At 39.5% G+C, this 11,359-nt stretch overlaps 1 protein-coding gene across 1 annotated transcript; it reads right to left on the bottom strand.

Annotated features, from left to right (window-relative positions):
- Nucleotides 1–1,249: 1,249 nt before the first annotated feature.
- Nucleotides 1,250–10,884, bottom strand: CTLA4 (cytotoxic T-lymphocyte associated protein 4). Its single transcript, XM_077448528.1, has 4 exons — nt 10,622–10,884; nt 9,791–10,141; nt 7,149–7,276; nt 1,250–5,646 (listed from the first exon to the last, which is right to left on the bottom strand). The coding sequence occupies exons 1-4, from the start codon at nt 10,731–10,733 to the stop codon at nt 5,557–5,559; spliced, it is 681 nt and encodes a 226-aa protein (XP_077304654.1). The 5' UTR covers nt 10,734–10,884; the 3' UTR covers nt 1,250–5,556.
- Between the last annotated feature and the right edge of the window lie 475 nt (nt 10,885–11,359).

An 11,359-nucleotide genomic window follows, 5' to 3' on the forward strand; every position in this document is an offset into this window, starting at 1 on the left:
TTGAACAAATCCCCATAAACTTGAACGGGGCTCTACTTCTACAGTAGAGGTGCTAGGACTTGAAGTGGTAGGTGGGTGAACATGGAGTCCCAAGGGCAATAAATCTCCTGATTAATGCAGTGGAAGACCAGGCTGTATTGCTAAGACACAAAGGGGGAGGTTTATTAAAACTGATGTACAATCTGGTGCAGATCTGCATGGTAGCCAATTAGCTTTGGCAATAATCCTAGAAGCTGATTGGTTTCTATACAGAGCGGCTCCAGATTTTGCTCTCCTCAGTTTCAGTAAATAACCCCCAATAGCAGCAAAAAAAATGCTGCTTTCTGTGCAGAGCAAGTGTGGGTTATGCCTTGATTAGCAATAATCCCTAAAGACTTCTCCTGGGCATCTGTTGTTAGCTATTTTAGACTGCAAAATGTATAGGAGATCATATTCAATGCCAACTGTAGCTTCTCCAATCCTTAACTATACAGTACCAGATCTGTGTTATATTCAATGCACACAGATCTTCTATATTTCATTTTCTTCAAAAGGCTGAACACTGATACTCGCCTCCAACTCCAGGCCCCATAGCAGTTTTGTGGGATGCTATGGTTCTAGTTACCTCACTGGCAACAGCTACGTTGAGCAGACAAACACTTTGAAATGTCCTTCTAGTGGCTATAATGGCAGATTAAAGGAGAAGTATATAGCCAAAATTTGTTTGGCTGTACTTCTCCTATTGACCACAGGAGTGCAATTCACTTTGCACTCCTGTGACCCATTTTCAGCAGAGAGCAGGCTGCAGTCCTCTCTGCTGACATCACAGAAGTCGGTCCAGTGCCTGGACCGACACCTGAGAGACTTAGCCACTGAGAGACTGAGCCGGCCGCCCCTTCCACAGCCCAGTGCTCCAATGAGTGAGGAGGGAGCAGAACAGAGAGCTGTGACTGACAGTCTGCAGCTCTCTGCTCGGAGAGCTATCAAAACTGAGCAATCGGCTGTGTTCGATCACTCGGTTCTCATGTGCAGAGGTGCCGGAGGACAAATGCAGCATTGGACCTATTTTAATAAATTCCTTTGTACAGGACTCAGAGGGAGCAGAGAGAGCAGGGGATATTCAGAGGGAGCACAGCATCGTTTTTTCACTGAACTCAGTTAATACGCTCTACTCCTTTAGTAAATAAATCCCACAGGCTAATGTCTATATAAAGTGCTTCCACAAATGTCAATTTACAGTTTTACACTCTAGAAAGAAATTGCAACAAAGTAAAATGATAATATTTTATTAGAATATTGATGAAGGAAGCAATTCCCATGTACACCATATTTATACCATAGTTTGATTTAAAACAAAAACATAGAATGGTATTATCAATGCTTTTTCACAGAAAACATATTTCTCAATACACATTTCATCTTGTGAAAATCTGATGTAACACATAGGATACAAAGATAATGCTAGAAGCATGTGCATAATTTATTATATAAGGGTTATACACAACATTGACACAATGCATAAGGCAGACTAATTGCTTTATAGGTCGGTTGTTACATTAACACATCTCCAATGTCCAAAGAAGGTATAACAGATAGGAACTATTTTGCTCATTTTCAAAACATTCAGTGGGCTATTGATATAGCACACAGCTACCTATAAAATATTTCAGTAACACACTGCCTTGTATAATAAAATGTTTCAGACCTGCTACCTGTCTGACCCATTTTGGGTCAGTACACTGAAAGCTGCTAACACTATAGATTGACAGTTTTCTGATGCAGCGTAAACACATTTACGCTGCATCAGCTGTCTTTCAGCCCCTTTACCCATAGACTTAGCATGCTTTTTGTGACTGTGTCATTGCTTCAAGGGCCTATGTGGATGGACTTTTGTTTCAAGCGGGTTTTGTATTCCCAGACAGGTCTATGGTCATGCATATCTTACTAGGTCTTAGATGCATCCTAAACTGATATCAATCTGATATCAATCTGATGCCATCGATACAAACCAAAAACCTAACAAAATAGGCCCTAAAGATAGACAGTTAATGGGATAGTAGGGAGTACAAGTGCAACTGACCTTGTTGGGCATGAGGTATAAATCTGGCCCTGAATTATGTCCTAGAACCAGGCTGGACCCTATAGATGTATTACTATCCCCAGCATGACAATGCTTGTTCATGGGTTACATAAGTCACATTGCCAGCATGGGAGAGTGATTACAGGTCACAATTGCTGGCTTATCTCAACTTTAGTAAATTAGGCCCATAGAACTGAAACCTTTGGGGTGAATTATTAAAGATTTCCATTCAGGCATTTACATTGGTACTACACCAAACTTCCACTACTCAGAACATCTAAACATCAAAGGAACCACAAGGAAGTTCAATGAAATATACATATCAGGTGTGGCTCACATTGTCCCCCATGTATAGATGCTGACCTAAAATATTTCTATTGGTGGACATCACCTATATTACAAAATGCCTTTTTGTAAGGTACCACTATTCCATTTATTAACTAAATGGATTAATCAGTAGACAAGTTTTACCTACGCATTTTCCTTTAGAAAACATAGTTAAATATAGTTAATATATTATTTACATGCTATTGAGAAGATGACAACTAATGCTACTATTAAAGGCACACTAGAAAATTATCTGTCTGAAGCAAAATACAATTTTTTATTTTTTTTTTTAATTTTTCATGTATTGCAGCGCTTTATATTTACTATTATTTATAGTTGATAAATATTGGGTATAATTTATTTTAAAAAGATGTAAAGGGCAAAAAGTGGCTTATTCATAGCAATTATTTGGGTCTCATTTTGCCTTTTCCAACCCATACTGGTAAAAAAAAAAAACAGCTGTGATTTAACTGGCTAATATAGGGAATGCCGTTACTTTTTGCTTTCTTGGGTTTGTAAATGATTTATATTATGCATTAAGGCCATTGCAACTGTCACTCACTGAAGACATGATTTCTCAACACAGTTTTGGTGACTAGCATTTAGTTGTCATTATATATAATATCTGAGGTATTTTCTTGAGTGTAAAAGTTTTATAATATACAGTTTGCATCTGCTACAATAATTTTTTTGTTCGTAAAAATAGTTTGCAAATTATTAAGTACTGTACCATACATAATAACATAGTTACTGTATTCTTGTGGCAATTTAAAAGGAGTCATTTGTTAAGGTGGAACTCCAAGCACAAAGATAAATACATGTTCCTATAGGAAAGAATTAACATCTGTAAAGTTAAAGAGGTTCTTCACCCTGTTTGAAAAAAATAGAAGTCAGCAGCTACAAATACTGTAACTACTGACTTTAAAATAAAAAGACACTTACCGATCCAAGAATCCAGTGCTGTCCTCACTCAGGCCAGTTCATTGCCAGTCTTTGGGTCTCCAGGGCCTGCAGGTTAACTGTCCAGGGATCCAAAACCATCCTCACCCAAGCCGCTTCATTGCTGGTCTTTGGGAAGATGGTTGTGACTCCTTGTGGCTTCACAGACGACTCCCCACTGTGCATGCATGAACCATGTTGCACTTTGTAAATGGCCTTGCAACCTTCTGGGAGCTATGACGTGTCTCAGAATGTTGCAGGCAGAGAGGTGGGGCAATGCTTGTGGAATCGCCTAGGCGATCTGAACATAAACAGACAACCCCACATCCCACAGCCCCCCGATCACCGTCTTAATTTGCAATTTTGTTGTTTGAGGGAGGGAGCTGGTACTTGGTTACGAAAGTTACCCCCTTCCCCCAAAAAAGAAACAAAAGAAGAAGGCGAGGTGGAGCATAAAATGGAATGTCCCCTTCAGGGTGAAGTTCTTCTTTAGTTGAGGAAACAGTAAAGTTGCGTCAGAATTGGAAGCAATAAAATGCAGTGAGGCAGAGATGTATAAATCAAAATCAAAAATCAAATCATTTTCCTGGTACAACTTTTGCTGGTAAATATGTATACCGGTATACGGAATATCATTTGTGCATTTAGATGTTTGCCTGGAGTTGCATTTTAAAGCAATCACTGTGCAGTATTACATGATACAATTAATACAAAATAATTTATGGATATTTTTAAAACTTTTCAAAGTTAGTCACTGGTTGCAAACAGTTCAGATGGCAATGGCAACTACACCACATCAGGCTCTAAAAATTCTGCAGTATATGCAAAACTTAAAAAAAAGGTTTTGGCTTTTGATACGCTTTAAAGAACAAGTTTACTTTGTAACTAAAATTCACTAGCTTTGTAACCTAATCTAAACTAGATTACTCACCCTCAATCAGATGGTAGCGATGGCCTCCTCCAATGTTTACATTCTGTGACCCAAAATCTCCTTAAGAGCTTAGTTCGACTTGTGTAAGTAAGTTCCCAGATACTTAGATGGGACCATACCGCTAATGTCTCTCATGTAGAAAAATAGCTTAGTTCATGTCTGTGGGGAGTTACTCTCCAGGCACAGCCAACATCAGAGAAAAATTTGAGCCACAGAATGTGCACAGTGGAAGAGATAGCATATACCAAATCTGACTGGGGAGTTCTATGGTAGAAAAGATTTGGTGGGCTAGTGAGTTATACTTAGGAAGTGAACCTAATGCCGCGTACACATGACTGGACTTTCTATCAGAATAGGTCAGATGGAATCATTCCATCGGATAGTCCTATCATGTGTGGGATAATCCGATCACTTTTCTTTAAAAAATTCCGAAGTACCTAGAAATAGAACATGTTTCAAATCTGTCTGATGGACTAAATTCCTATCGAGAAAACCGTTCGTCTGTATGCTGGTCCGACAGACCAGATATGACACAAGGTCAGATATTGGCTACTGGCTATTAAACTTCCTTTTTTAGTTCCGTCGTACGTCCTCACGTTCAAAACGTCCGTTCGTGTGTGGGCAAGTCCGTTCCTTTGGAAGTCTGTTGTAACTCCGTCGAAAGTCAGTCAGGAAGACCATCTGACCTTTTCTGCCAGAAAGTCTGGTCATGTGTACACTGCATAACTCTACCTATCTAGGAATAAAGGGGGGGGGGGGGGGTAGGAGTGCCATTCTAGGCCTCTGTTCACAATACTAATTGACTGGTTATTTTGCTAGCCCTTTGGCTTAAAAAGCTTTCTTACTAGACCCAGAATAAGTATGCAGATCTGCAAAAAAAAAAAAAGAGTAAACTCTGAAGTGCAAAGTTGATTTAAAGCTACAGAACCAGTATAACAGCTAGGAGATAGCATTTGCATCTACCACAGTTTTCTCAGAAAATTTTATAGGATTCTATGAAAAGGAATATTATATTACTTCAGTTTGTTTGGCATTATACTGGTTTGCAGCACAAGCACTATACAGCAAAAAATTTGCATCTCCTCAGATGCAGGAGATGTGGAATTAGTCTAGCAGTATAAAAAAGTCCCTGCAAAATAATGCATGCCCAGCTTTGTCTTGCAGTGATGTTTGAGCTAAAACATGTAGCATCTTGCTCAAGATAATGTATGATGACAACATTAGCCAGCAATAACATGCTTGGCAAGCAAGGATGGGTAATAAAATACTTGGTAAGTATGAGTTTGCCAGCTTATTGAAATCACATTTTAATATAATAAGGATGGTAATTCTTGTTATTTGATTGGAGTACCTGCCCATAGTGGCCTGTATCCCATCTCCTTTTCCTTCGCTGTAAAACAATATTAAAAAAGTTATAATTGAAATCTTTATAGACATATGCAATAAATTAACCAGTACAGACATACATACTTTTTGGATGGACTTACTCTTTAATATAAAAGATAATGGGTCTGATTAAACTGAAAGTAAATGCATAACAGTGAGGAATAATTATGAAGACAATTGTAGTCATGTACCTTTATGTAGCTGATCAGCTAAAATACACACTCATGTTTAATGCATGTTTTTTGCAGCCATTGCGGTCCTCATTTGTAGTGTGCATTGAACATCAAAATAATGCTGTTTTAAAGTTTCTTAAATGCAAATAAGGTAAATAAAGTTATGTGTGTGAAGATTGTGCCCTAAATGAACATGTCCAGCTATTGCACAACAAAGTAAATGTAACCCTGGAAAGCGATAAACTCAGATCGTCATTGCTGGGGAATAGTTTTTGCAAATAGTATTGCTATCTGCTGTTATTACATTCTATAGTTACATATACAAGCCAAACAGGTGTACTTTCATTTGGTTGATGTGCTAGCAGTGGTACTCTCAATTGCTCCTCCCAGTTGTTATGTCAGCAAATTACTACTGCCTTCTCCATGGATGTCAGAAGTCCACTCACAGACCAGAAGGAGGAAGTAGGTCTTCTGAGGCCTACATGGTCCCAGAAGCATGTCTTTTAGCACAGCAGGCAAAAAAGGCCATTGCACTCTTTTTTACGGACATCTTGTATATTAACCTCTCTGGCGGTATGATTCAGTCTGGAATTAGGTGCTGAAAGCGGTACAATTATTTTGCACGGAAATCTGGCTTTTATTTTGTAGTCCTGTAATTCTTAGGAATAACGCTCTTAAATCTGTTCAAACCAGAGTCTAGCAGACATCCCGGGTATGATAAAGTTTATAATATAATAAAGAATAATAAAAATTATTCAATAATGTAATCAAATCCAAAAACACTGAAAAATTGACACTTTTTGGTTGCTATGGACAATCTCCAAATTCCAGGCAGTAAAAAACAGTATTTATAATATAAAAGTGCATGCAGGGCACTGCACAGACCACTAGGGACAAAGGGGGTGTGTATTTTTTAATACAGCACTGTAATCTGTAAGATTACAGTGCTGTGTGTGTTTTGTGTGTTTTTACTTTTTTGAATTTGCTGCCGTTCTCCGCTCCCGTTCGCCGTAACGTCGCAGGGAACGGAGCTCGGCGGCATTCGGCACTGTGAATCGAGCGGAGGACGGCTCGATCACACAGCGCGGCAGACATCGCTGGATCCAGGGGACAAGGTAAGTAACTCTCCCTGTGTCCTCCCCTGCATCGAGCGAAGCCATCCCGAGTCTGGCTCGGGGTTACCGCTCCTATCAGTATATTCCTACCCCGAGCCAGACTCGGGATTACCGCTAGGGGGGTTAATGCTGACGGATGAACTTTAGTTGTTTTTATTATAACTAAACATGGAAGTTTGTGCTAGGTAACATTTTTTTATTATCAAATGACAACTTACCTTACATATTAAAACACTTGTGACCAATAAACTGTAGACTAACATAACCAGAAAAGTGATGAGGAAGGCCAAATTGTAGGATTTTGATTCAACTGGTTCCAATGATTGAGCACATTGCGATGTCAGATCTATCAAATCAATTATATTCAATTAAATTTATGTTTTACATGTTTTATAGATCATTAAAGCAAGATGACAAATGCAACAAATATGGTGTCCACCCAAGCTTATTGATATGTCAACTCATATCTCTAGAAGAAGCTTATGAATTTAACCACTTCAATACCGGGCACTTAAACACCTTCCTGCCCAGACCAATTTTGAGCTTTCAGCGCTGTCGCACTTTGAATGACAATTGCGCGGTCATGCTACACTGTACCCAAATTAAATTTTTATCATTTTTTTCCCACAAATAGAGCTTTCTTTTGGTGGTATTTGATCACCTCTGCGGTTTTTATTTTTTGCTAAACAAATAAAAAAATACCGAAAATTTTGAAAAAAAAAAATGTTTTTTTTGTTTCAGTTTCAAAACTTTGCAAATAAGTAAGTTTTCTCCTTCACTGATGGGCACTGATGGGGTTACACTGATGGGCAATGATAAGGCGGCACTGATGGGCACCGATGAGGTGGCACCAATGAAGTGGCACTGATGAGGCGGCATTGATGGACACCGATATGTGGCACTGATAGGCGGCACTGATGGGTGGCACTGATGGGCGACATGGATGGGCACTGATAGGTGGCACAAATTGGCACGGATTGGCATGGATAGGTGGCACAGGTGGGCATGGGTTAGGCGGCACAGGTGGGCATGGGTAGGCGGCACAGGTGGGCTTGGGTAGGCGGCACAGGTGGGCATGGGTAGGTGGCACGGGTGGGCATGGGTAGGCGGCACAGGTGGGCATGGGTAGGTGGCACAGGTGGGCATGGGTAGGCACTGATAGGCGACACAGATGGGAACTGATAGGCGGCATTGTATTATAATATATTGTACTAATGGATGCCAATCAGTGCCAATCAATAATGCATGCCAATCAGTGATGCCCATTGTGGGCACTGATTGGCATCCATTATGGGCACTGATTGGCATCCATTGTGGCACTAATTGGAATCCCTGGTGGTCTAGGGTGATATACCTTGTCCTTGGCATCCCTGGTGGTCTGGTGGCGTCCCTGGTGGTCCAGTGTGGGCATCCTCGGGGGGGCTGTGCTGATAATCGATCAGCACAGACCCCCCTGTCAGAGGAGTAGCCGATCGGCTCTCCTCTACTCGCGTCTGACAGACGCGAGTGAGGAAAAGCCGATCACCGGCTTTTCCTATTTACACTGTGATCAGCCGTGATTGGACACGGCTGATCACGTGGTAAAGAGTCTCCGTCGGAGACTCTTTACCGAGATCGTAGTTGCCGGGTGTCAGACTGACACCCCGCAACAACGATCGCCGAGATGCACGCCCCCGGGGGCGCGCGCAGCGGCTCATAATCCTGAGGACGTCATATGACGTCCGGTCAGGATTATCAAACCACTTTGCCGCCGTCTATTCGCTATAGGGCGGGCGACAAGTGGTTAATCATCTTTTGGCTCCATATATTTTTCATAGACCCCCAAATATTTCCTGTATTCTCTTCCCTGTCAAGGTGATTGCAAGTGTTTCTTAGCCTCTGTGCTGTATTGCCATTCATATATTTAGTTTAGACTAATAAAGAGATGTTGCCACAAATCATACATAGGGGGTTATTTATGAAAGGTAAATTCACTTTGCACTGCAAGTGCACTTGAAAGTGCACTTGGAAGTGCAGTCGCTCTAAATCTAAGGGGTAGATCTGAAATGAGTAGAAGCTCTGCTGATTTTATCCTCCAATCATGTGCAAGCTAAAATGCTGTTTTTTATTTTCCTTGCATATCCCCCTCGGATCTACAGTGACTTTACTTCCAGTGCACTTGCAGTGCAAAGTGGATTTGCCTTTAGTAAATAAACCCCATAGTATTTAGTTTGTGATGGAATCAGCCAATCCTGGACTTACACGTCACATTCTCAGTCTAGGGCAGGAACTCAGTAAATTCACAGCCCCTTGGCTAATATGCTATATCTCCCAGGAAATGTATTTTCCCACCAGAACCTAATTAAACAGCTGTTTTTAGGCATGACAGGTTGCTTTTAAGTCAGACCAATACTCTTCTTCATAAGAACTATAGTAAGGTGGCATAGTTCATCCCATCCAATAAATTATCTATAGTTCATCCAACCAAAATAAGTAAGAGTTTTACCAATCTATACCTATCCTTTAAAACTAATTAAAATGTGAAAACCTTTATGAACAAAGCAAATATTTCAGTTAAACCTTGTACTGTTCTTCAGTCCCCCCATTCAAGTATAATAAATAAATGAAGGTCGTTTGGCTAATTATAGTTAATAGTTTAAAAGTTTATGCTTTTGGACAAAGTTCTTATTTACTATCAGTATTATCAAATATATTTTGCCTATTATTTTAAGAAGCAGTGAAAGTTAATAGAAAGCTTTCACTAGCTGACGTAGAAATGAGCTGTATACATTTAAGTATATGACGATAATATAAATAATATGAATATGTACAAATAATATTAATATTATCAATACAGAAAAATAGCTGGCAAATTACTCACCACTGACATAAATAAACATTGCGTTGCCTTCTGTAATACGGTAGGGAGGGGGATACATGACTTCAAGCTTGCAGAAATACAGTCCAGTGTCCTCCACCTGCAGTCCTGTTATGTTAAATATCACATTACGTGGACCTGGAATTCCTAAACATTGGAAGGTATTGCCACTAGTGTCTGGTTCATAGTCAGTGGAAAAAGACAGAACACAAACTTCTGTTGCCTGATTGCCTATTTTCTTCAAAAGGCTGACACGTATCTCCTCCTCCGTTCCCTTTGCTTCGTAGCCACAGTCTAATGTGGCTTCTCCATGTCTGTTAGCCACGACCACAACTGGCTGGGAAACTTCAGCACCTGTGAAACAGAAGCATCACCATCATATGTCCTTATTACAAAATACAATATGCATTTCTAGTGCAGAAGTCTCTGCTTTTCACATTGGTTACATCGCCATAGCAACAGCCAAACAAAATGCAAAAAACAGTAAAAAAATTCAGTCTGAAATGCTTACATTTTCACTATCAATACTATAAATTCAATAAGCCTCATAAGGTTAATAAAACTGAAATATATTTGAAACCATGAATAATCCTAATGTTCATTCATATGTAAGAACATACTGTCAAGTGTAACAGTTTAGAATAACTAGTGTGCTTATGCTTGTGTCTACACTCCCATAATATAATGCAATGATAACCTAAACATTATTGTTAAAACAGTCCTGTTAAAAAAGTGCAGTTAGTAGTAATAGCTCACAAGATCAGAGACCATAACATTACAATAAAATAAATTTCTATCAAATAGATTGTCAGACCATACACATATTGCTCCTACCTTCCGATGTACTGATATAAAACCAGCTGATTCCAAAGAATATGGGAGCAAACATTGTGATCCAGTTGTGTAAAATTTTTATGAGAAAATTAGTTTTAATATTCATCAGCATATAATAAACGATGGCCTCTTTCTTAAGCTTGATTGTTCAGGAAAAGTCTTCACAGAAGTCTGTCAGATCACTAAACCCTGTCTGCAATAAATAAGGTGAGCAGTTGCCCCTGAGAAACCACGTTTGAGGGTAAGGTGACTTTCAAATGATGTTTCAGGTCACACTAAGATTGCATATATAACCTCAGATTCACAAGCGCTAACCTGAGATGTTCAATGTTCAGTGTTTTGAATTTACAAGAAAGGAAATAGTGGGTTGAAGCCGTTACGTAGAGATTACCACATTAAGAACTGAGAAAACTATGCATAACCAAAACAAGCCTATCTGAGAATGGAAAATAATGATGATTTCACAGCACCTACAATTTGCTTATTTAATTCTAGGAAACCTTCACCATTCTCAGGTGAAATGTATAACATTGGGGGCTCATTTACTTATTTACGGTATCTTAACGCAAGCATGTTAATGCGCATTATGTTGTATATTTAAGTGAGCTGCATTAAGGCAGTCCATTGAAATGCGGCAGCTAAATATCTTAACATGCTAAAAATTGCATTGCATCTTTTATCTAATATAAAACTTTGCAATACACTGTTTTCCATTGCCAGGCATTGCATCATGCTAAA

This window comes from Lithobates pipiens, unplaced genomic scaffold (genome assembly GCF_037356315.1).
Source record: "Lithobates pipiens isolate NorthernLeopardFrog02 unplaced genomic scaffold, aLitPip1_a1.2 Scaffold_22, whole genome shotgun sequence".
NCBI classification, from domain to species: domain Eukaryota; kingdom Metazoa; phylum Chordata; class Amphibia; order Anura; family Ranidae; genus Lithobates; species Lithobates pipiens.